Consider the following 26,632-nt stretch of genomic DNA (forward strand, 5'->3'; position numbering starts at 1 on the left):
TCCAAGCTCTTATCCTCTGTTTTCTTTTTATTAAATTATACATACTGAATTCATCCTCCAATGTTATACAGATATTAACATTGTTACCATTTGAATTACAAGTAAACAATATATAATACAGAACACAATGTAAAATTAAACATATCCAGGTTTTTGTATCCCCAACAACATTTTCCCAGATTGCTTAAAATTTCCTCACTTGCTACAGGATAAAGATTTACTTCCTTGTTGACTGATTAATACATAGTAATTAGCAAATTGGATGGATTTAGCCTTCTGATATTACATAGTACTGTAATTCGTTGGCTTGCCCACCCCTGGAGCAACAGGGTCTTGATCAATACCAATATGTACTAAGGATGTTCCTTCAGCGTGTGCCTGGATACACAACAGAGATTTAATTGGAGGGCACTGTATCAGGGTGAACTGTCCCCTATTACTGTTCTTTAAAAAATCAATAAATTGCTTTCTAAAAACCCACAACATTACCAGAACACGTAGTGCAAAAAGGAGTATGCATACACCATGTTTTTACCTCAGACTTGTATTTTCATTTTAGCCTTTGCAATCGGGTGATTTATTATTGAATTAAATTCTCTTAAGAGGATCAAGATCATACATTTCCTTCTACCCTTGATTGAAATTAAAATGTGCCCCCTTTGTTTCCTGTTTACCTAATTCTGTGATGAATTTCTAGCTTTTGACCATTTGTATCAAAACATACGAGAAAGAAAAACATACCGACCCTGAATTAATTCTTTTGCAGACATACAGATGAGCTTCGCCTAAGTATTATTTGGTTCAATAAAGGTTTCAATAATGCTGCAGACGGTCATCTCTAGATCAAATCCCAAGGCTGCTGGAGAATTCCCAGGGCATGCTAAGATGCTACCCTACCATCTGCACGAAGTCATCAACCTCAAATTCATCCTGCATACAAGATGCGTTTTATGATACTGGCCTACTTCACCTAACATGTTGTTATAATGTTCAATTTGGGCTTAATCTGTTAGGGGGCCTAATCACCGTCGTTTTAGCAACCTCGATTTCATGGTATGGTTTTTGGAACAAACCATGATTTAATATGTGTAGAATCCCTGCCGTTTGTAAGGACCCTATCTGTAGTAAGGACATTATATTTACTGCAGGGGGAGATAATTGAGCAAGCTTTATGCTTAGAAGTAGCTACCTTTTAAATCAGTTTGTTTGCACCCTGTAGATTTATTCATTTTTATGTCACCCATCTCACTGTTACAGTGACTGGCTGGGGGATGTAGTTTTAAGGTAGAGATAGAATGGCTTTCCTGGTAGAGAAGTCTATAAATGGACTCTGGGCAAAAGCAAACCAGTTTGGTGTCATCTTAACAACTGCTGACCCAGATCCTTTATGTGAACCTATTCTTGATCCCGTTTTTATTTCTCGTAAGAAGAAATATGGAAGGAAACAAAATTCTGCCCAAAGATTAATCAAGATATTAACCATGGCCAAAACCATAGAGCCAACCATGACAAGGACACCTCCTACTCCAGGTATATTTCCTTGGTTACCTCTTGATTGATGGACACAGTACCTGCTCCTTGCAGATTGTAAGAGAATATTTAGCCTCCCTGTTTTTGTGGCGTGAACTATCCTGCCTTAGGCGATTCCGTAGAGTGTTTGAGCCTCCAAATTGGCTGTTCTATCATGAGGATCATATCTCCACCCACCTAAAAGTGCTAGGGCCAATGGTACTACATTGTTGTGTGGTTAAGGTTAAGTCAACTGTCAAAATTCTTATGTCTTCTAAGCTTTCTAAGTCACCATTATGGTATCAATTCCAAGATCACTTAAAACAGAGCTGGGCAAAGAATCTAACTTGAATTTGTAGGAAATTCTTGTGCGAGGAGTAGCTGAGCTTAAGATCTGGACACATGGTAGTGTTTTCAACAAACTCATTAGAAATGTATTAACTTGATATGCCACCCATCTCACCCTTAAAAACATCTAGTTTTATCCCAAGTCAAAGTTCTGTATTGTATTTTGTTTTTCTTGGGTTTCTTTATTTTGGCCCTCGGCACTTTTCCTGTGAAAAAAGGGGCAATGCTATGGGAGATAAACATAACTAACTTGTTCTCTCCATACCAAATTATGCCCAACAGGTCCTCTCTAAGGAGGCAGCTCAATAAAAGGCAAGAGTTCTGAGGGGAATAGTACTTAAACTTGAGATAATCGGAAGCATAATAGCATGAAAAAGCTAGAAAAGCTTAGCTACCGTTAGTAAACAAGCTACACAAAGGGAGCAACTGGCCTTATAGCTTCAGCAATGTCCAGAAAGTGGAGGGAGAATGCACAACTTGCTCCAAATTATTTTCAAGAACAGATTAGTTCAACAGGAAAAAAAATACAAGCAGAAAAGGCTTCAATTTTACATTACAAAATTATTTTTCACATACTATTTTAGTTTTTGGTACTTGGGAAGGATGGATTACACACAAGAAAAGATGACTTTGCTGCATGCTGTAAAAAAACACTTGATTTTTCCTTGGAAGTTGTTTTGGTATACCAAGTCAAGTCTTTTAGAAATCTTTGGAAATCTTGTAATCTTTTACAAAAGGTTATACTCCTCTTACTGGTCCCATTTGACTGTCCTTACTCTGTGTGTACGTATTATCTTCCAAAGAAAACTCATATTATCCACCAACTAACACCACGGTGGGCCGCCATCATTTAGATTTAGCAGTACGATTTATTATTCTTATTTTTCCAGGTCTACATTTCTAACTGAGGAAATAAGATATTTGGACTGTATTCCTCTTCAGGTTCATTTTCAAACCTTTTGTAAAAGATACACATATTGGAACCTTTGAGGTGTCCTAGGAATACTGCCTGAAAGAATGTGTATGATCTTTGCTGGAATACTTCCAAAGAAAGGCTGCAACCCCTAAGGAGCGAAGTTTTATTGGTGTGATTTTTAACCCAGGGAAATGGGGCCAATTTATTGACCAATAAATGAGCCCATCCAAGCAAATTCCAATTTGTTTTATACTCAGGATAATTGAAAACAGCTCAGAACTATGTGGATTCCATTCCCTCCTCTCATCCAGAGAATATCATTATTTATCTAAAAATTGTTCAATAGTGCTAGCATCTTCAATCTCTACATAACTGGCTGGTTAATGTACATTTTAAAGACCTAGGAAATTATATTCAATTTTTGCCAACAGAATGCAATTTCCAAGCTCAACAATGAACACGTCCACACTATCAATAGTTAAATTAGATATTTCTTTTTCTCCATGTTTATTACTAATGTACAAAATATACAAAACTTAGAGCGAGACATTTTGTTCCCTCTCAGGAGAGAGGTTGCTGCACCCACTTCAGGATGAGGGGAGATGAAAGATGTTGTGAGAGTCCACATCTTATGAGACCATTTAAAAAAAAACCAAAACAAAAAACAAAACCCCCACAACCAACCATGTAAATCAGGAAAACAAAAGTTACCCCTTAAAACCATTAGTCTCCAGATTGAGTTTTCACAGAAAACAGTTTGTAGGTTTCCCCCAATGGCAGACTTAGCACCAAGGGAAACCACATCTGTGCAGTTCAACATAGGGCACTGAAAGGGGTATTTTACAAAGGGGCGGATGGGGCATCCTGGTTCAAGAGGGTATTATTGTGCAAGTGGCGGCTGCTGGAATTCCCCGTTCTCCCATTGGGCCTTTTAGGTAGGATCAATGGATTTCCGGCCCTCAGATCTCCCAGAACGATGCACAAGCAGTTGCTGCACCCTCTCCCCTGCCTCACACACGTTCCTAAAAAGGACGGGTTTCCTGCCGATGCCAGCTCTTCCTCCAGACCAAAGCAATTCATCAGTACCGGTCTGGCTCCTGGGAAGTTGAAGAACACTGCCCAGTGAAATCAAGGCTGCGAGCAAGAATATCCCCTTCCTTTTGCTGGTTCCACAGGAATATTTACATAAATTGCTTTTAAAACAAAAACAAAAACACACAACCACCCTCTTTCAAGTCTCTTGTGCTTTCAAAGTCATTGGTTGCCTCACCTCCCCCAGATGGGGAGGGGAAAAGATGCCTCTCAACAGTTTCTCTTTTGAGGGTGTGTCAGTTCGTCAGTAGCAGCAGATGCTGAGGGAGGAAGTAGTCACATTCCCTTGTTCCAAGCATTTAAAGGGCCTCACAGAAGCCATAAAAAGCAGGTGCAGCATCAGTCAGAAACAGGAACGCGAGGCTAGAGTTCAAGGTCAATGGGAATGTGCGCCAGATGCCAGAGTCAGGCTAGGTGAGAGGGACGCAGGCTCCTTATGCTAGGGCAAGGGCGGCCCATTCACTCCGGGGTGGTAGAAGGCACAGTTGTTCTCATATCTGCAGCTGCCTTTCATGGTGAAGTGACGACATACAGGACGCTTTGACCTATCTGAAGGGCAGAAGGGAACAAACAGAACGGTCAGCCGCAGAGGCAGGAACTTCAGGCGTATCGCTTCCCCCAGCAAGCCTACTGCCCCTCTAATCTAGCACAACTCCAACCCAGAGCCCGACATGCACGGCACTAAGATCACAATTTTAAAATGGCAACTCGCATGGCTTTAAAATAAAATAGGTTTATTTTGAAACCTAGCTCGACGTAACTACACTTTGAAGTATCTGCTTTCTAGAAGAACCCTCCCAACGCCACCCTCAAATCCTCGTAATAAAATGCCACTTTTAAAACTTGCTTTTATGGCTGCCTGCTTTCACATGCAACTCAAGAATAATAAAGCCAATCCCTCTTAAAAATCCCATCTCCCGTGGGTGCAGGAATTAATATTTACCTCCACCATGGCCGCCTCCGTGCCCCCAGCCGTGGTCCCCTGGGTGACCTCTGCCATGGTCCCCTGGATGTCCCCTGCTGTGGTCCCCTGGATATCCCCGGCCGTGGTCCCCTGGATGACCGCCTGGATGTCCCCGGCTGTGGTCCCCTGGATGACCACCAGGATGTCCCCTGCTGTGGTCCCCTGGGTGGCCCCCTCCTCCGTGACCTCCGTGGCCACCACCGCCGTGTCCCCCTCCATGGCCACCGCCGCCGTGTCCCCCTCCATGGCCACCGCCCATGCTGTTGTTGGGAGGGCCCCCCCTACCATTGGGGGGACCACCACTCCGTCCGCCTCGCCCTCGGAAAGGAGGCTCTCCACCTCTGCCGCCACGGCCACGATGAAAAGGGCCGGGTCCGGGTCCTGGGCCGGGACTGCCACCTCTCATGCCTCCGTGGGGCCCACCACGCATGCCACCATCGGGAGGATCCCAGTATCCATCATTACACTGGGGAGGAGGTGGGCCCATCATCCGCGGTCCATTGGGCACACCAGGGCCCGGGGGCATGTTAGGACCGCCTGGGCCTCCATGTGGTCCTAAGGAAGGGAGGAAAGGTATGAGGTAAGTTAGCTTCAGACCTGTTAAGACCTCCAGCCGCCATCTTCACAGCCTTCTAGAAGAGACCATGCCCTCTTCTCTCGTCACCCACCTCGAACTGTTCCCTTCCCTTATTAACAGATCTTTGCTTACCAGGCATAGGCCCTGGCCCTCCAGGAGGGAAGTGTTGCATATTTTTGGGCCCTGGTGGGAATCCATTGGGGACTGGTCCGGGTCCTGGTCCAAGCAGCCCATGTGGGACTGTAACAAAAGCAAAGAAGCTGTTAATTAAACCAGTATCATTAAAAAAAAACAAACCCCAAAACTAGCTAAACTAATACTCAGACAGGGTTCAGATAGCTTTTTTCCCTTTTAAGGGCACTAAGTAGACTTGTAGCTGAGTTCCCATTTTCAAATCTATACAAAGGGGAATACAAAATCTGACACATCAGATGGGCTTATGGAAATGAAACAAATTCAGTTGAAGGCGAGTTAACAGCTAAGGAAAAACAGCACATCGATCTCGGCTATTCTTTTTACCTGCTGAAGGACCTGGTCCAGGCTGGCCCTGCAAATTGCCAAGCAAGTGCTTAATCTTGTCAGAATAATCTGGCTGCTTCATCAACTCTTCTGTTTTGTGATTATTTGAGCCGCCCTGCAGAAAATAAAAGAAATTGAAGAAATTAGAACCTATGTTGTAACTTACCCCCTGCCCTATCTTCCCATTGCTGTCCTGATCCTATATATAAACCTGCTTAAAAATGCTATGCCACAAGTAAGCAGTGATTCAATCTTGCACCCTTTGCACAAGAGTCGGACTTGGAGCAGAAAATGGGTTTCAAGAAAGAATCCCATTTATCAGCTTCACTTACTGACAACTTAGATACTCTCCTATTTTGTTAATTATCCTGGTCTTATTTTCTGGAACCTACATTTTTTGGAAAGGTTTGGGCAATATGAGACAGACAAGCTGGGGAATCGTTTAGGGTTCTGTGCTACCCTCAAGGCAGATGACACGTGTGAATCGAAGGCCACGTTTCACGCCTTCTCAATCAGTCATCATTTCCACTATTTAAAAAAAATACTAATCCTACGACGCTTCTAGTTACCATGATGGAGGTGAGAATCTCCTGCATGTTGATGGAAGAAGAGCTGGGGTTGGGGCCCTGCGGATTCTTGCCTGCCCCCATGCTGCCCATGAGGTTGGCCAGGACCGGGGGGAGCTTGGAGCCCCCAGCTCCGTCCGGAGACTGCGAGGCGGTGGATGGGTCGAGTCTTTCATCGTAGGTGGCCTCATCCATGGAGCATTCCTGAGAGAGGTGACAGAGGAGACACAAGGAGTCAGGAGGGATTGGCTGCTGGGGAGCTGGGTGCTCAAACCCAAGGTGGGTGAGACTGGCAACAAGAACTTGGGGGAGTGGTTGGAGGACCCTAGGGCAGAGCAGCTACATTAAGAAATGTTCCCCATCTCCACTCTGTTTCTGTTACGCTCAAAAGGAAACAGAAACATAAAGAGAGGGAGATAGGTTACAGCACATAGGACTTCCAGTACCCTTTTAGAAAGTTCTCTGCTAAATATAATGGAACTTGGGAGCCTTATCTGTTAAATACCCTGAGCTAAAAGGATAGTTGTCCTATTTTAAAATTTAAAGGCAAGCTCTGACCTCTCATTCCCACTCTACTATAGCCCACATAGTTTTGTCTGTTTAAAATAGAGGGCGGAATAAAAAAGGGACCAAGCATATTTACCTCATCTAAAGGAATCAGCTTGGGTGGCACTGGCTCATAAGTCTCTGGGTCTGGTTCATGAGGGCTGTCAGGAACACTGAGGAAAAAAAGACAAAAAACATCAGCTTGATGTTAAATAAAGGATGGGGGGGGGAAGGTCGATTTGTATTAGCTGAGATAACTGAGCCTGGAATGTTAAAAGTAGGTGATTTAAATCTCTGGGCAATATATAAATTAAAAACTTTCTTCTTCCTTCTCCCACAGAAACACTGACAGGAGAAAAATCCAAATTATTAGCAACAAAACTGCATGTAATAGAAATTGAACAGACAACCCACCACCAAGCATCTCACTTTAGGATCCAGAGGCTTATTAGGATTTAGAGCATAGCAAACTTACATCATGATCGCACTGCAATGAGGATCAATCGGACAAGCAATCAAAAGGGACAGCTTGAGATCAGTTGGCTCCGAATTACTATCTAACATTGCTTTACATAGCTTAAATCCCCAAGCGCATGACTTTTGGGATTTTGCCACATTGCCATGACAACTGGGGCAGTTTCCCTTCCCTTCTACCACAGTATGTCAACACTGTTACTTCAGCATGTATCGTTAGGATTTAGTTCCCTATTTCCCACAACCCCACCTCACCACATTCTGTCAAAGAACCAAGAATGTGGATGGGGAAAGGGGATCCACACACTGAAACATGTACTGCAGATTACAATTGCAATAGACAATAATATTACATCCATCTTGGGCTCTTTGGGCCTTACAAATATCCTTGACCAGAAAGCACAGGTCAGCAAGCCTTCATCAAAGAGCCGAAGTCTATATTATTATTTTTCTCACAATGCCAATGGGAGAAGCACAGCCAGAACTGCTCAAATGCTAAACAATACAGAAAAATTGGACTAGCCATATCATTTCTTTCAGCATTTTTTTAATTTCTCAGCAATTAGACATCGTTGCTCTCTTCCCGAGTATGTTTGTGAATTGATCTTTTTGTATTTAATTCATTACTAAGTCAACTTTGAATATGTATTTTCCAGTTAAGGAATAGCTTAGAATCTTGATTATGTATCCCCCATACAGATACATTTCAAATATGTCCAATAGTTTACTCACCTCTCTTTTGAGAGAAAGATCTCCTGTAAAATGCCTTTCTCGCGCTCAGCTTGAGTGAATTTCTCCTGACTCCCACTTCCTGGTTGAACCAGTGGAGCAGGCAAATCAATAGGCTTTGGGTAGACCCAGGGGACCTTCTCTTCCATCGCATCATGGCTGAGTCGACGGGCTGTCTCAAAGGCATGGCGATCCAACATTATTTCTCGCTTGGCAGCCTCACCAAAGTCCTTGATCTTATTTACATTGACTATAGAAGATTGAAAAGAAATTGTATTCAGCATTTTATTTCTTTGTTCATTCATTCATTCATTCATTTAATCCAGCCGCCTATCTCATTTGCATGTGACTCTGGGAGGTGTACAGAATTAAAACACAATTAAAACCTTCAACCATACAATAATAAAAAAGAGAGGGAAAAATAAGTTTAACTCATGCACAGCACAACCATTTAACGGGCTCAATGCTTCTGTAAGACTTAATAAAGTTCCATGGAACTTAATAAATACCTAAGATTAGCTAATGGACAAAACTTTCTATGGCCACAAAATGCTTTAAACATTTTAAATAAAGAAGTATTGAACAAGCATATCTACGAAACAACACAGAAAACTATATCTTTGTTAAGTATATAAGTAAACTTTTAAAGCTGCAAAATCTTAAAAAGTGAAGCAGTGGGATACATGTGCCTTCCTGTAAAATTGATGTTTTGTGAGAAGCAACATCCATTATGGCAGCCATTTTATGAAGCCATCCAAAATATTGTTTAATTGTCAGACTGTACCCAAAGTGGGAGATTTCAATTCTTATCCTATTCCATCCTCTTTGATTACAACATTTTAAAGATCTTTGCCATCAACTCTTTGTTCTCAACGTAGGAAATGTGTACATCTTCTGAGGGGAACACCCAAACTTAAATATTTGTCAGGCCTTTGACCAATTTGTCATAGCCCTCACATCTCAATCTCTACATTAGCTTCAGAGTTTACAATAAAGATCTTTACAGCTAACTATGAGGGGGATCAGAAAGGTAAATGGGAGTCATGAGCAAATAAAAGTTGAAAGTCCCTGCTCTAGATAGATGACAGACATAACTCTGTTCTGTGAGACTTCCCAGGATCTTTGCAATTTTCTTTTTTGGAAAAGGGAAAACAACACTCACCTCTTTCTGTCTCATCCAATTCAAAGTAGAAATACTCCCGCAGCTTATTCTCCTCAGGCCAGCTCACTGTTTTCTTCTTTTTGCCCTTCTTTGTCAACTGGGTTGAATCAGCTGGGCTCTCAGTCGGTTTTGAATCCAATAAACCTCCATGCTCAGAGGAATCTGAAAAAGCAACATTACTTTAAAGCAGTGGTTCCCAACCAGTGTGCCGCGGCACTAAGGGGTGCCGTGAGATCTTTTGAGGGTGCCGGGAACTTTTGAGCTACGGAGATTTTAAATATCTATTTCCTTATAAGGGTGCCGGGAACTTTTGAAAGGCTTTCCAAGGGTGCCTCAAACAAGAAAAGGTTGTGCCTCAAACAAGAAAAGGTTGGGAACCACTGCTTTAAAGTATGCAACATGCATCAAGTACTTGGAATAACAAAAGAAAGAAAAGCCATTGTCACTCAAAGCTCCCTAGGCAGCCATGGTATTCCAGATACTACTTGCATAAATGAACACCAGTGACCGGCTGGTTAATTACTTACTCAAAGTTTGCTAGCTTAGGCAAGTAAGGTAGGAAAAGTATCACACTACAGATACAGCACATCTTGTAACGAAGGCATTGTTCTCCCTTCACTTACTTGTCTCCATAGGTTCAGGCACCTCTACAGCTGGCACAGGGGTACCAGGTCGATCCACATCCATTGGTTCTGAAACTGGGTTCATCTCTGGTGAAGACGGCTTGGCGGCAGCTGTTTCTGGAACTGGCTTCCCTTCAAAAGGACTTGGCTGTGAACCATGAGAAACAAAGCAAATTTAGTTTATTTCTAAATTTAAAGCCATCTCTGTAAAAAGTAGGATTGTTGGCTCTGCATGTTTCCTACCTTAGCTGCAGTTGGAGACAGGACTTTCTTTTTCTTTTTAATCTTGATTTCTGGGACAGGGGCAGAGTTTAGGGCATCCAAGAAGCCTAATCCTTCCATAGCTGGAGAGTAAATTGAGAAGGGCTTAAGAATCATTCTGTACTAAAAGTTTCCTAATGATACGAACAGCCTTCCTTTCCTTCTCTCCCGAGCCACTACTACTCTACTGATGTCCCAGTGTGGCCTTCCCCTGCCCTTCCTCAGTCAGTGCCACCAACATTCCCGGCATTTACCCACTCTTGCTCCCAACCATCACTCAAAATCACTTCTGTGTAAAATAACTGGGTTTTTTTACGCTATATTGAAAAATGATGGCCCTGTTTTGCCTATTGATCAAACATATCCAAGGTGCACAATCTGAGCGTAAAATTGTTCAAAACCCAGCTAATATGCATGGAACATTTTGTGCACTGAATATTTGCACATTCCTATTCAACACAAAAATATTTCAGTTGGGGAAACTCAGCAATCAAGTAACAAGCAAGATCAAAGCACTGGACTTCTGTTCTCACTGCTTTTACCCTAGCCCAGGGATCTCCAGCCTTGGCCACTTTAAGACTTATGGACTTCAACTCCCAGAATCCCTCAGCCTGAGAGATTCTGGGAGTTAAAGTCCACAAGTCTTAAAGTGGCCAAGATTGGAGACCCCTGCCCTAGCCCATGTTGCTTCTTAACTCCAAGGCTATGAAAAAGGAGAAAGCCTTACGTTGTGGGGGGATGATCTTCACTTTAATTTCCTTGGTAGCATTGGGCGTGGTGTTGAGGGGTTTGTATTTCTTCTCAACAGGTGGGTTGTCTCCCACTGGGTTTGATATGCTATGGAGAAAAACAGTCCTCAAGTCACTCAAAAGAGAAGATGCTGAATAGTTCACAGGGTTGGAAATGCCTTTCATGTCAAACAGATTCCCACTTCCAGGTAAACATTTGATCTACTCTCTTTAACAAATAGACAAACAAACAAACCCCAATGTATAAGAAAAGGTAGTTGCTTCATTGTATGCCATTTTATGACTATGTTGCTTTTTTGTCTGTGCCCGTCCTCTACTCCTTTGATCTATTCTAAAACTATCTAAAGCTCCACAGGTCTCTCTGGATGCAGCCAAGGCAGACCAAATATTCTCCATTTTTGTGGGGGGATGATAGGTGGAATGTATGGGTTGAAACACAGGCGAAGAGCCAAACTTCCAGCAGCAATGTTTTATTAAGATAAGGACTCATTATAAACCAACAACAGTTTCCGGCCGACAGCCCCTTTTAAAGGAAAACTGTCAGCCTTTAACCAATAGCTTTAAAATTTGTCCCGCAGTTGCGTGGCAGAAGGAAAAGCCTCTGCTCACGCCTGCGTGGACATAACAATAGGATATTTGGAATTTTAAGAGAATGTCATGGGAAGGTTTGGAAAGAGCTTGTTTATTTGTATGAAATCTTAGCACAAAATGAAAAAAAAGAAGAAAGTAACCTAACTGGTGTTCTCCCTGCAATCTATTTCTGTTTTCTTTTTTAAAGCCCGGATTTGATTTCTCAGAGCACTTCCTAAATACTTAAATGTTTGCATCCAGTTATAACTTTAAAATTAGGTTCTTTAATTGTTTGAATACCAAAGTAATTGCATTCCAGTTCATATATTAATTGGAGAAGATCAAGTATTTATAAAAATGCCAACTGAACAAAGTCGAGGGGTCCTTGGTGCTCTCTGAACTTGTTTGTTTTCTCGTAAATGTTTCACTGCCCTGACTAGGATGCACTGATGTTACCTAGTTTCAGTAATGAGACGCCTGCAAGAAAACCACCAACCTCAGAGAACACCAAGGACTCCTACTTTCAACCCTGAGCTACATATTCTCCTTTATCAGTGAACAAACTTTCCCAAACTTCTAGTTTCCAAATGCTACATTTCTTTTGTTATGCTCAAGAAGCAAGAAACTTCTCCCCACTAATGTAACCGTCAAATTTGGGTTACAAACTAGAGAGGCGCAGACCTACATCATTTGAACAATGACATTACCAGACTCAGTCCCACATATGATAAATTAATAGACAAAGAGAACTTTTTTTCCGTTAAGATCAAATTACTTACATCTGTCTTTTCAGTGGTATTGGCTTGAAACTGTATTTATCAGGGGCTACTGCAGTATTTATGTTCTTTTTCACAGGAATGAGTGATGGCGTTTCCATTTCCAAACCTACAAGCAAGCAGCAGCAACAACAGTAAGTAGCAGAATAATTAAAAATCCTAGAATGTTCTATGAGCATGGATTGAGCCATTTGCCCAAAACTAAGGAAATTCTAGCTAGGCTGCATTAGGGTAATTCTAACCAAATTGTACAGCTATTAACTATTCTAACTGCACTTACCTGTGGAACGAAATTTGGCATGGCTAGGTGCTGTGGTGCGGAGAGATTTTGGTTTTTCTTTCTTCTTTTCAGGAGCCTCCTCAGGCTTCACTTCTGATTTGGTTTCCTGGGGTTTCTCCTGTATGGAAGGTGCTTTGCTTCTGTTTTCTTCCTTTCGTTTTTTCTTTTCTCGTTCTGCAAAGGACAAACGAAGCCAGCGGCTTAGAAGGGCTAAAGGATTAATGCTGTTCAGTCTTTCTGAAAGCATCCCTTTTATGACACAACACCCAATCACATTTTTGCCTTACAGAGATACTTTAAAAGTCTGACATTACAATGTCTGGCAATACATATTTCTTGGTCTTTTCGCTTAGATCAAGCGTAAAACAAATGTAAGCAATACACTGGAGAGACAGCTTATGAGTTAACAGGGAATGTTTAAAATATTCTCTCTCTTGTCTGATTGATTCCTAAATAGCATCTTTTTCCCTCATCCCCAAGGCTATCCACCCATTCCATTACACCTGGAATACAAAGTAGATAATATACTTTTAAGCAACTCTGCAGTCCCAGATTATTATAGTAATAATCTTATTTCACTTCAATAAAGTCCATGATTCTGTGGAAGTACAAAGCTACTAACCTGTAGGTTGGGAGCTACTCTGAGAGCGGATCACACCCATCCAGTCGCTCACCAGTATGGAAGCCAGTCGACGAAGTTCTAATAAGGAAAGCATGTATGAAGCATTCAATTAATTTTTAAAAAGGTTATTTCAAATATGACCCTACAAATCCAGAACGGTGTCCAGTATCAAAGATCTGTATATGGTCAAGTGACAATTACCTTCATCATCACTTGTTTTGCTGAGCTGCTTCACCAATTTGGCAGTGTTGTTCTGAAAAAAAAAAAAAGGAAAAGGAACAGTCTGTTAAATGACTGTTACAAACTACAGGGTGTATCATCGCCAATTATCACCCCTGAAACTGGGAGTATTGTTTTGAGTACTGAAATATATGAACCTGAAGAAAAGTTAAACCCCACAGGGCTCTTCCCTCCCTCCAATTTGGGACAAAACATTTTTTTGCTTTGATCTTGGAAAGGTTAAATTAAAAGGATAACTTCCAATATTGTGCCGTTAACTAACTTGTTTCAGATGATCCACAGTCAGAGGTAAGTGTTGGAGTGTGAGTAGAATCTGCTGGAGAAGGGGTACGTTACTGGATGCTTTTGAGCTTGTTAGCCACGTGTTAAGGAGCTTATAGCCACCAACTTTGATGAATCTGTAGAATGAAGAGACAAAGTCGTGGTTCATAGGTAGAATGATATTACAGCTTGCTTAAAGGTAGGTTGTAAAATAACTACAAGTAGCTGGATACAGACTTTAAGTCAAGCAAAAATCACATTACTGTTAATGGCTGCAAAGAATGTATACTATACATGTGTGTATATCCACTCGCACACTTAACTTGCATACTTTATATTTTATTTAAGTATCATAATAGTAGATAAGCATATTTCCAGGAATACGGAATTAGAATGAGTATTATGTCTTCCTCTCTCACTATCATCACTGCTCCCATCTACATTCACATTTATACTCTTTCATTCCATTCCATTAATAAATTACCAATGTGTCGGAATCTGACTGAAAGCAGATCAAGGTGAACAGTGGTGGAGAAAAATGCCCAAAAGCCATAATAAAGGCCATGAGATCGAATTAAAATAAAACAATAACTTAATGGTACTGTTAGCAGAATTCATTAACAAAAAACCCACTTGCTTTTAACACACTGAACATCTTGCTTTTGAAACTAGCAGACCTAACTTCACTCCCCACAAACATTCAGCAGAACTTACTTTGAGAGTATATCTTGTGCTCGGGTCTGCAACAGAATATTCAAGTAGATGCAACGACTGACCATCTTCTGCGCATCTTTCATTAAACTGAAATGAAAAAAAAGCCAAGAATGAAAAATTTCAATTTGGTTGCAGACAAAATGAATGGAGGATTAGTCTGCAGAGTATGTAAAAGCCAGTTAAAATTGGGAGAAATAGTTGGGGGGGTGGGAGGAAATTAATCCATTCAAATTACTCCATTCTTGAACATCACGTAACTATAGGAAATTGCAAAATGCTGACAAACTTTCTTTTTAAAAAGTAGGTCTATCAAATATACTTTTATATTTTCTACCTAAGTGCCCTTATTCAATTCGTATCAATACAAAGAAAAACAAAACTTGGTCTTAACGAAGTATTAAAAGTAGTACAGTATTTCAGTATGCCAATATTTTGCAGTTTGAAGCCATTAATGGATTCTTGACACTGACACTTACTTAAAAATTTTAGTGATGCCTTCGTGAGTTTTGACTTCTCCATCTTTGCCAAGGAAACAATCCAGTCCCTTGAGGAGCTCTTTTGGATCTATGGGTCTAGAACCCATGTTTGCAAATTCTGTCAAAAACAGGAGAGAGATTATATTAATTTTTTTGGGAGGATAAAAAAAAATCAACAAAACTTTAGAAATGTTTTAAAAATAAAACTTTCCAAAAGTTAGCAAGATTTGTCATTGTAGCATAGCAAACAAAATGCAAAAACACTTGGGAAAAAGTCACTCTCTTACTAGGTGCAAAGTATTATCATGTATCTTCTAATCAGTAAGTCCTCCAATGGGGATTCATGAAGTTTTGGGGATCCAATAATATTTCACTTTAACATCTATGAATATTTTGGTAAAGGAAAAACAAAGAGCCCTACTTCTTCATGTAAATTCATATTCACTTGGTCTTAAAAGTAGATTTCATTTCTAAACTATGTAAAATATGCATTAATTTTGTTGGTTCAACTAAAATCAAGTCAATATATCTAAAGTCCACAGCATTTATTCAATCCAAATTCCGGAACACTGCCCATCTGCCTTATTTTCCAAATAAGATACCATTTCTCCTATTCCCAGAATTGCCGTGTGTGTCTTCAGCTTAAAAAAGCCAGCCCAAGGGAGATAACAGGTATGGATTTCTTAGTGCAAGTTATTTACAAAGTCTCACTGAATTCAATTTAATTTATTCCCTTCTAAAGTATCCAAGACTATGTTCTTCTTTCTTAAGATCAGAATGTAGTTGTTGAATATCCCCAACTATTTGTCTTGTAGCCACAAGTACCAGCCAAAAACATGTAAGATACTACCCAAGTATTACAAATGATGAACTATATCCCAGTGAAACTTCATAGTTTACAGGGTCTCATATGTCAGAAATATAATTGATCAAGCATACTAATAAAGTTCTTTGTTTCTGTTAGATTTCTATTACCCTATATTGGTGGCCTCTATAAAACTCATTTGATTCTGGATCCACACAGTAACTGCTCAGTGAATGCCCAGATATACATAGTACACATTTTCCATTTGCCCCCAGGTCATAGTGCAAAGTGGGAATAAATTAGCTGATCTGCAAATTATAGCCAAGTACTGGTTTTAATCACAGGGTTTGTTGTTTGTGCCCAGAAAGTTGTTTAATGTGGCTTTCTGTGAGAGACTGTTATGTAGTTCAGGAATCTGCCACAATTCTTTGATTAAAGAGCATTGTTTGAAAGACAAACCATCAGATGGTAGTATCAAAAAATGTGTAATAAATTTGCGAATGTACTTCCTGATCTTTTGTCAGATTTTTATATAGATATGTTCAAGGAACAGAATTTTAAATTTGTAAAATTACGTAGTTAGGTTTATCTGCTCCAGTAACATTGGGGCCACATGGCTAACAGCTACTCAAAAGCATTGGCCCTTAATTTTAACTATATCTTAAAGCAGCCATTTAATTCCTAATGTGGCTCATCTAAAAATCTTTTAAGGTGTGAAATATACTGGCATTTCCATCAGCTCATTAAGCTGTGTAAATAAGGTCTATACTGTGGTATAAGTTTATAAATTTCATAGTAAATGGAGCATTACCACCCCATTACACCAAAGGTGTACTTGTTGAAATTATGGTAGCCAGTAGTTTTAATGATCTTCATTCTGCTGGATTAGATATGGCCATATTCGGTAATGGGCTTGCAATTGTATTACTGGGCTTCAGATTGCATTTAGAAGTATGTAGACAGCATAATCAGGTGCATCTGATTAAATTCTTGTAAGTCTGATGCAATGAAAACTGTCCACTTTAATGAATTTGTCCAGAAATATTGTTTTGAATACAAAATGAAGTATGATAAATGTACCTTAATTAAATAAATTTTGTCATCTTGCAGGGCACTTTTGCAAAATTAAGTATGCTAAATTTTGGCCTTCCCTATTAATATGCCAAATATTTTTTTAAACTTTCTATAGCATTAAGTAACTGCTTCTGTGGTAGAAACAATGACCAATAGTCTTCTTTGTTTTCCACAATCTTCAGTTCTTTTAATATAGCAAATTGGACTAAGCAGATACCCTACTTTTCCAAAGCCATGTAGATTAGGTATTGTGTAGAAATTATTTTCCCTTAAAGCAGGAAGGCCCAGGTCCAAGTGTACTCCTATGTTTTGGATATAGTAATTCTAAAAAGTCCACGGCCGGAAGAAATCAATATCCAGTTGTGTTTTCATATGGAGGAAAATATTATCCGGGTACAGATGATAGTGGAGTGGGACTGTAAAGTTGTTACCAGCCTGTGGTGACTTGTAGAGTCCTTGTGTGGCTTCAGTCCAGTTTTGAAGAATTGCTATTGAAGGTCTGTATCATGAGTTCACCCAGTAATGGAAAGACCAAATGAGGTGGGCTTTGGAGACTGAACTCCCCTTTCACCCCACATGGCCTTCCATATGCAAGACAGCAATACATTGTTGAGGAAAACTTGCACTGATGAAACCTGGGCTCAGCCTGCTTTGGTGAAGAGGACCTCAGTCTCCAGAGCTGTCATTCTGGCACTTTTTCAGCACTACAACCCCAGGAGAGAATTAAAAAATACAATCGTTACTTATAATTTATGCCATTTCAGTTTCTAAACCCCCACATCTGTAGTGGTTTTGCCAATAGTACTTTGACACCTACTCCAGTAACCAGAGGAAAGCTTTCTTTTCATTCAATTCTGTCCTTGATCGCAATTGCCTGATTAAAGACTGAAGTCCTGACTGCTAACTGAAGGTTAGCTGCAAACCACATTTCAAAAACATTATTACATAATGATGCTGTAATTTTATTTTTTGAGATCGAACAAGACAGGCTTTCATATTTCTGCTCCATTTGAACTGGCATTAACGATTGAGGCTCTGCAGCTCTATAACTGAAGTCATTCCGAGTGATGGGTGCATTACAGATCATGTAATTCCAGGCTGTTCTAAACTTAACCTTCCTTAGCTAACAGATTATGATTATAATGTTACTACAAGTTTTATCTTTATGAATATTAATAAGGAACTCCTACATAATTTGAGAATTTTACATTATAAAGAAAATGTTTTTTTAAAGAAGTAAATACTTAAGAAATCAGTGTGGCCACTATCTTGAATTTAATCGAAGTATACAAGGATAAAGCTTCACTTTTAAGAAAACAAAGAATCCAGCAGCACCTGAAAAGACTAATAAATATAATAAGGCAAATATGCTTTCAGAGATAGTATTGGACACGTAGCAAAGGATATATCCAAGAATATAAGCTTTTTAGTTTCCCTTCTTTTTAAAAGAATTTTTTTAAGGCAAGCAGCCCACAATATATCAACTAATTCAAAACTAATTAGTTTTACAATGTTCATCCCCAAGCAAGAGCTTCTAAAATTCTGAGTTCATTTTTTTCCTGTGTATAAACAGGAAATAATATGTAATCTTCTCACAAAAGATTTCTGCCTGATCAAAAGTTAAAATTTTGAAAAACAAAATTTCACTTAAAGAATGTTTGGCTTAAAGTTTTTGAAGAACCAAATCTTAAATTTCTGTTATCAAGATTTCTGTAGGAATTAAAGGCAATTTAACAAAAAGTCAAGAACTATACTTTGGAAATATTACTACACAATTTCTTTGGCAACTATACATTAAAAAAAGTAAAATGAGTTATAATACAAAAACATTTGGACTAAAAGGATGATAGTAGTTTAGGCCAGATACACCATTTCAGCAAAACTGCTCATTCTTTCAATCAAATGTTATTTTCATCTTGGTCCCTATTTCAAGAGTTAGATTAGATTTTAATTTGAGAAATTGAAGTGGCAACCCAGCTGCCATTTTTAAACTTATATATATATTTTAAAATCTGCAAGACTAAACAGGCAGTTTTATGGCAGTTAATTATTTAAATTGTAAAACCATTAGCTATTAAAACCTCCATTTTGAATCAGTTTCTAAAACTATAAAGCCATGAAAAAGATATTGTTTTAAGACATACTAATCAAATTAGGTTGATTAGTATATTAGCAGCAAATATTTTTTTCTGCAACCGATTCCATTTTTAGGACACCTCCATTAATTTAAAGTATAGTTATCAAGTCTGAACACAAGTTTCATTCCAGATTTATCAAGTTGCGTTTCAGAAGCACTCTGAAAACATGTTTTCTTATAACTAAAGCCAGCTAGTAACTATATATTCACTTGGAAGCACCTCTCACTAAACCTGCTTTCAAGTACACAAATGGTGAGCAAAACTACAATAAATTGAACAAAATTAAAATTCAAGAATTACTTGCTGTTTTGAAAATAGTCCAAACTTGGAAGGTTAAGTAAAAAAGGAATGAGATATATATATATATATATTAGAGTAAATAGTTTTCTAATGTAACTTGTAGTACCAGCTAAATTAAACATTTATTTTTTCATCATAATCACAATTTGGAACTGGGCTTTCTATGAAGTTCAGCACTGGTCAACGTAAGATTCATTGATAATGTTCATAATTACACATGCTATTTTATCTCTGATTTCTCTCTATTTTATATCTGAAATATGACTGGATTAAAAAAACCAAACTTTTTAGCTCAAATCTGAAACTGTTGGGAAACGGTGACATCATGCTTTGTTAATAATTCTGCATTTAGCTAAATCTCAAGTGAAATATATGCAAGTAATTCATTGTTGGGGGAAAAAAGGGCTTGAGAAGTTAAAAGTTTCCATTCTATTTCTTAATGGTTAAACTTTACAACTTTTGCATCGTCAGTAGTGTCTGTCATCCTATTTTTATTTGTTTAGCATGGATGTGAAAAAAATCTACAGGAACATGTAAGCTTAAGCTTTACACAGCAACCTCTAATCCTACATGTACATATACGAAAAAGTAAATGCATCTTGGTCCTCATTCTATTTTTAAATTTCATTTTAATAATGTATATGGAACTAATTTTAGCCCATCAACATGGCTGGGCTATCAAGCATCTAATGAATTTTAGATACATTCTACTTGTATCCTAAACTGTTGGTTTCCAGATGCTTTGCACTCTGTATGCTTAAAATTAAAGGTAACTTTATTTCATGAAATTCTCAATTTGATAAATGCTTTAAAAATAAGAAATTCAGCCTCACAGACTTATTAAATTACAAATTTCTTATAGTTCAGTTATAGTTCATATAGTTCAGTACAGAAACTCAACTGAATAATTATCTAATCAAGTGATAATAGTCTTTAAATGTTTCTCTAACCTGAAGTTTTAGAAGCTATACTTTAATTTGAAATTTTTGATGTCTTATTATTTCTTAGTATTTCATATGTCTACATTTTATACCCAGATCCGGTGGATTAATATGGTAGACAGTTCATTATAAGTTTAAATAAGTTACCTTGATCACATAGGAATCGCAATAGAACAAAACATAATAGTACTTTCATCTTTCCAAAGATCAACCTTCACAAAGGAGATGGGCAAATACTAAATATTTAGCGGTTACCATCACTCTAATTGTCAGACAACTGCACAGTAACTTTATATCCAACTTGCAATGCAGATACTGTAATTTTTGTACACTGTACAATGCAACAAAATAGTTTTTAATAGTTATGACTAATGTCTAAAAAACATAATGATAGAAATTGTAATGTGGGGGATGTCCAGCATATCCCACCAAGATATTCCCATGAAAAAGGTAACGAAAGGTAGGTTGTTAACTGTTGTCAGACGCAAGCCAGTCAGGTCCTCGCCATTATGCTCTTTTGGTTATCATGAAAAAAATCCTAGACAGCTTTCCAAGAATCTCAGAGCTGGGATTTGCTAGAGCAAAAACAAATTAACATTTAAGTTCTCGAAGCCTGGATGAAAAACAGAAAAACGAAGGACATTGAAGGGGAGGAGAGGCAAGGTATTAGGTACTAGAAACAAACATGTATGTTGCATTTCCCTCTCCAAAGTACACCAATTCATCTGAAAATTAATTATCCAGGATTTGACTCGAGAATCATTCATTTTATATCCAGAGACTAATATCAAGATTTTAATCCAAGAGACACTTTTATATCCTACTATTCTATTAATTTGTTAGCAAAGTGCTTTAAAATGTGTTCCCAAGGGAATTACTAGTTACAATTCCTGTTGATTTACTATTACAAGTACTCATTTCATTACTGTACCGTACTAAAAGCCCCTATTCCAAGAATGTCATGTCAATCCATCAGTTGTAGATATTTGCTATAGATATAAGCAAATAAATCAATTCCATTTGAAGTCAGAATTTCTGGATTGACCAGCTACTTTCATTTCCAACCACAAATCTGAGCTTGTATCAAAACAGTCTGATATTCTGCGTTGAGGCTAGATGAGCCACTTGAGCCTTTTTACAGTAGTCTTTGAATCAGTAACGATGCTTAAAATTAAAGGTAACTTTATTTCATGAAATTCTCAATTTGATAAATGCTTTAAAAATAAGAAATTCAGCCTCACAGACTTATTAGATTACAAATTTCTTATAGTTCAGTTATAGTTCATATAGTTCAGTACAGAAACTCAACTGAATAATTATCTAATCAAGTGATAATAGTCTTTAAATGTTTCTCTAACCGGAAGTTTCAGAAGCTATACTTTAATTTGAAATTTTTGATGTCTTATTATTTCTTAGTATTTCATATGTCTACATTTTATACCCAGATCCGGTGGATTAATATGGTAGACAGTTCATTATAAGTTTAAATAAGTTACCTTGATCACATAGGAATCGCAATAGAACAAAACATAATAGTACTTTCATCTTTCCAAAGATCAACCTTCACATAGGAGACGGGCAAATACTAAATATTTAGCGGTTACCATCACTCTAATTGTCAGACAACTGCACAGTAACTTTATATCCAACTTGCAATGCAGATACTGTAATTTTTGTACACTGTACAATCCAACAAAATAGTTTTTAATAGTTATGACTAATGTCTAAAAAACATAATGATAGGAATTGTAATGTGAGGGATGTCCAGCATATCCCACCAATATATTCCCATGAAAAAGGTAACGAAAGGTAGGTTGTTAACTGTTGTCAGACGCAAGCCAGTCAGGTCCTCGCCATTATGCTCTTTTGGTTATCATGAAAAAAATCCTAGACAGCTTTCCAAGAATCTCAGAGCTGGGATTTGCTAGAGCAAAAACAAGTTAACGTTTAAGTTCTCAAAGCCTGGATGAAAAACAGAAAAACGAAGGACATTGAAGGGGAGGAGAGGCAAGGTATTAGGTACTAGAAACAAACATGTATGTTGCATTTCCCTCTCCAAAGTACACCAATTCATCTGAAAATTAATTATCCAGGATTTGACTCGAGAATCATTCATTTTGTATCCAGAGACTAATATCAAGATTTTAATCCAAGAGACACTTTTATATCCTACTATTCTATTAATTTGTTAGCAAAGTGCTTTAAAATGTGTTCCCAAGGGAATTACTAGTTACAATTCCTGTTGATTTACTATTACAAGTACTCATTTCATTACTGTACCGTACTAAAAGCCCCTACTCCAAGAATGTCATGTCAATCCATCAGTTGTAGATATTTGCTATAGATACAAGCAAATAAATCAATTCCATTTGAAGTCAGAATTTCTGGATTGACCAGCTACTTTCATTTCCAACCACAAATCTGAGCTTGTATCAAAACAGTCTAAGGATATTCTGCGTTGAGGCTAGATGAGCCACTTGAGCCTTTTTACAGTAGTCTTTGAATCAGTAACGATGTTTAAAATACATCTTCAGGCATACTTAGAAGCATATCCTTTTAAGGATCAGCTTAGGGAGGAAAGTGGCAATACTCTTTATGCTGCTGAACACCAAGAATTCCCCATTAAATTGGACATACATTTGAAGCCCTCTTAAGTGGATTCGTTTAGGGTTCAGTTTCCATCCAAATTATACTTACATGGAAATTAGCCCGTGAAATTTCCAGTAAGTATGTTCAGGAGTGAAGGTTATATTCTTGTCCATATAAAATGAGTATTTTCTCCTAAGAGATAGCTCTCCATTTACTTAGTGCTCAGTAAGTAGGGGAATATATTGCCATGTTGAACTATTATCAAATTTATGCTCAAGTTCTAGTTCAGTCCTGATTTCCTTCAGTAGATGTTTAAAAAGACCAACTTTGTCTTATATAAAAAGAGCAAGCAAACAGGGCTGGCTTTCCACATGTGTTTTTACATCACAGAAGGAATTTTACCTAAATTGTTCAGTGTTATGACATGTCATTGCCTCATCTAACTGACATAATAATGTAGCTCAGTATCTGATACAGGAGCTAAGGCACAATAGTAGTTGAGGCTGAAATCTGTGGCATCACAATTCTGTTGAAACTACAGATTGACCTTCCAGAATTAACATTTAAGAATCCTAAACAAACCAAGATTCTAAAAGCATTGTTTCTTATCCATATAAGGGAATCCTCTAAATAATGGATTGTGGGGGGGAAATTTGTATTTCCCTATGTATCTTTTAATTAATTTCCTGGCAAGCTGCTGTCCTGTTATTCAAACCAATTGTATAAAAATTGAATCTTAAATTCAGAATAGCCCCTTTCACAATACAAACATTAATATTTATGTTAGCCCTCAAGACTATGTATGACAGTAGTATTAAACTTTGCCCTATTTTGCTCTAATTTACATTGTCCTTATTCTGTTGTAGGCTGTTTAGTCTAAGACAAGAACTTCATAATCAAGTGTTTTGAATACACATGTGAATTTTACTAAAAACACTTGAGGGAACTATTATTTTCTGTCAAGTTTACGCTCAAGCCTTCCTTATGCAGCGCTTACCTATTCCCACCTTACATTGACTTTGTATTGCAGAGCACCTTGAGATGTCATGAGGTGCACCAATTATCAGATTTTATAGCCAGAACAGTGTCAGCGATTTAAAAAGGGGGAGAGGGATGTTTCCATATGAAATGCTACCACCGGAACTGTAGATGGAGGCATTAATTTCAGCTTTGTGAAATGTTTCCCGCAGTATTAAATACTCATTACTTAAATGAGGAAAAATCACAAAGGCAGCATTTCTTAAATGCTATCTGATGCTCATGCAGACCCATTTAAGAAACTTTTACGGAATTAACCAAGCTGGGAGGGAGGAATTTGAGCAGCCTCAATAGATTTGAAAACATTTAAAAACCCATTACAGCCTGCATGCATCAGGAGTCACTTCACGGTGTTGACATGGAAGAGAACAGCAGCAAAAATAAATGAATAAAAACCAAAGTGGTCTGGAACAGAAATGAAGGTTGTGAAATGTAATTAATACCATAAAGATTTTGCTTACCAGGTGGAATTGTGGCTGTTCCCCTCCCTTTGGTGAGGTAATACAAGTAGCTGGTTTCCCATTTTTTCCTAATGAGCACTTCTTTCCTAGTACATTGTACAGGAAGGTGGAATGTGGCAAATTAATACAAGACTTACCCCCCCCCATTTCCTTTGTGTACATATGGCCAAAGAAAATGAAAATACAACACCCCTCCCTTTTTTTGTAATTCCAGCAAATGTCAATAACACTAAATATTTGGGATCCAGTGGTAGCATTTCATCTTTCTTGTTAAATCTGACAAAACTAGAAAACATGCTTCCCTGACCCATATCAGAGATCTCAAGATGAAAAAGAGGAAGGGGAAAAAGAAGACACAAAAAAGGTTGTCGGTCTATCACAAATATAGCACTTAATAAATCTGTCCCAAAACAAATATCACAAACACGTAAATATCACAAAAACTCAAAAGTTCTCATGTGATGTTGAAACCTTAAAAAAAAATAAACTCAGTGGATTTATGATAATACTTTGCACTTCTAGCAAGCTGTACCTAGAGATTTCCCAAAGATGAAGCAGTAGCGGAAGTTTGTTAAATCATTTTGGAAAAGTGACAAAACCCATTAGCCAGTTCTGCCCTCCCCCAACTGCTTGCTCAGGGCTCCAAACATAAGTGAAGGGGAGGAGCTAGCTACAAGCTGCTTACATCAGCTCTTGAAAGCCTCGTGGGTTCTTGTACAGGAGAGAGAAGGCGCCATTTTAGAAGCATAGGCGATTAAGGAAATAAAAGCAAGAGCCTTCAGAATCTATTGAGAGGAAACCATATAGCAATACAACCCCATCACATGCACAAATTCTATCATTTTATATCAGTTCTACCAACTAGAACCTATTTAACACAGTTCAAAAAAGGGGATCCCTTGTTTGGTGAATGCCGGAGACTCAAAAGAACCTCTCATTATTCACCATTGTACCTCCTGCCCCCTCCTGTTTTTTCAGTAGATGAGGTAGACGAAATAAAAATGGAAACATCCTGCAAAGGAAAATCGTAATGCTGCTCGTCAGGGACAGAAAGATTAAAAGTAAACACTGCTGTACTGCAGCGAGGGGAGTGAGAAAATTAGATGAAAACATTTTAAAAGCAAGTTAAGATCTCATTTGAATCCAATTGGTTTCTATTTTTCTATTAGTCTTTTTTTAAAAAAATCAAGTTTAAAATGATTTTCCAAACTCATTTTGCAATCTTTATTTCTAGATTGCTTTTTCATATTACAAGCCTACATATACATTAGAAAACCTTCGTTAAAAAAAAAACACACAAGCCCCTTAACAGACATCCTTAGAAATATAGGTGCTGACACATAAACCCATCAAAAAAAAAAGACTTGATCTGGCTACTAGTTATTGCTTTCTTTGTCTCAACTCTTGCCCTGCAATCTTTATGTACAGATTGCTTATTTAATTCAAGCACTTCTTGTCTCCCACACAAAGAAGCAGCACTTTATAGTTCAGTCACCACCATCTGTTATGTGGGAGCTCATTAACCCTTGACAGTCCTGGAGATGATGGATTTTCTAAGAGACCATCGTTCTCCTTATATATACATTTTTGGTGGCAAAATGCCTGCGTCTTAAGGGTTAACACCTCAAACAAAACCCACTTTCCCACAATTTTTTTTTTGTCTTTTCTTCGTGCCATTAGCTCACTTCGACACGGATGAATTTTTTTTTGGTCAGTTGGTTGAAAATGCGACACTTACTATCCAATTAATTTTCTCGTCGACAGCGCCTCAAGGTTTAGCTTTTTTGGATTAAGCTGTGTTTTTAAAGAAAAAAAATGAATTTGGTTTTGCTCATTTTAAAAAAGAAAAAAGCAACTTTTTGCAATAAGAAGTTGCTTGATAAAAAAAACATCAGGGAAAGTTGTTGCTAAATATTAATTTTGGTTTTATGTTTTTAGTGGCAGTTGTTCTCCTTCAGATCATAAAGAATTTTAACAGCTTCCCAATACAGACGATCAGAAATGTAGATGGCTTTTTTGTGTCGTCTCAGAGGCTCAACTGTGGGGCAATTTTTCTTTGTTTCACGATGTTCAACGGTGTCTCAAGATCAAAGGAAACCTATAAAATGAAGACATAATTACAATTAAATTTCAAAAAAATTTAACACTTTAAAAGCAGAGAAAATATAGCACTTGGCTACGACTTGCCCTTTCGTAAATCTACGTTTCTATCGGGTTAAAAGAACCAGAGGAAATAATTTATCGGATAATGTTAATTTAACGTTTTGACGGCTCGTTTTTGAGTGGCTTGGGATTTATTTTATTTTATTTTT

General features: G+C 38.1%; 1 protein-coding gene across 5 annotated transcripts; it reads right to left on the reverse strand.

Annotated features, from left to right (window-relative positions):
- On the reverse strand, positions 1–26,502 carry PPP1R10 (protein phosphatase 1 regulatory subunit 10). 5 transcript variants are annotated; one of them, XM_058173978.1, is made up of 20 exons: positions 26,059–26,501; positions 15,262–17,557; positions 14,975–15,092; positions 14,499–14,585; positions 13,786–13,921; positions 13,485–13,536; positions 13,284–13,361; positions 12,662–12,835; positions 12,385–12,490; positions 11,014–11,123; positions 10,269–10,369; positions 10,026–10,173; positions 9,403–9,564; positions 8,244–8,490; positions 7,135–7,210; positions 6,495–6,695; positions 5,926–6,040; positions 5,539–5,646; positions 4,809–5,384; positions 1–4,414 (listed from the first exon to the last, which is right to left on the reverse strand). In XM_058173978.1, the coding sequence occupies exons 3-20, from the start codon at positions 15,079–15,081 to the stop codon at positions 4,305–4,307; spliced, it is 2,694 nt and encodes an 897-aa protein (XP_058029961.1). In that variant the 5' UTR covers positions 15,082–15,092; positions 15,262–17,557; positions 26,059–26,501; the 3' UTR covers positions 1–4,304. The 5 variants fall into 5 exon arrangements, with proteins under 5 accessions (XP_058029961.1, XP_058029965.1, XP_058029962.1 ...); XM_058173982.1 differs by having other exon boundaries at positions 5,115–5,384; positions 26,059–26,500; XM_058173979.1 differs by having other exon boundaries at positions 16,860–17,557; positions 26,059–26,459.
- Positions 26,503–26,632: the final 130 nt, after the last annotated feature.

This window comes from Ahaetulla prasina, chromosome 2, assembly GCF_028640845.1.
Source record: "Ahaetulla prasina isolate Xishuangbanna chromosome 2, ASM2864084v1, whole genome shotgun sequence".
Classification (NCBI taxonomy): Eukaryota; Metazoa; Chordata; class Lepidosauria; order Squamata; family Colubridae; genus Ahaetulla; species Ahaetulla prasina.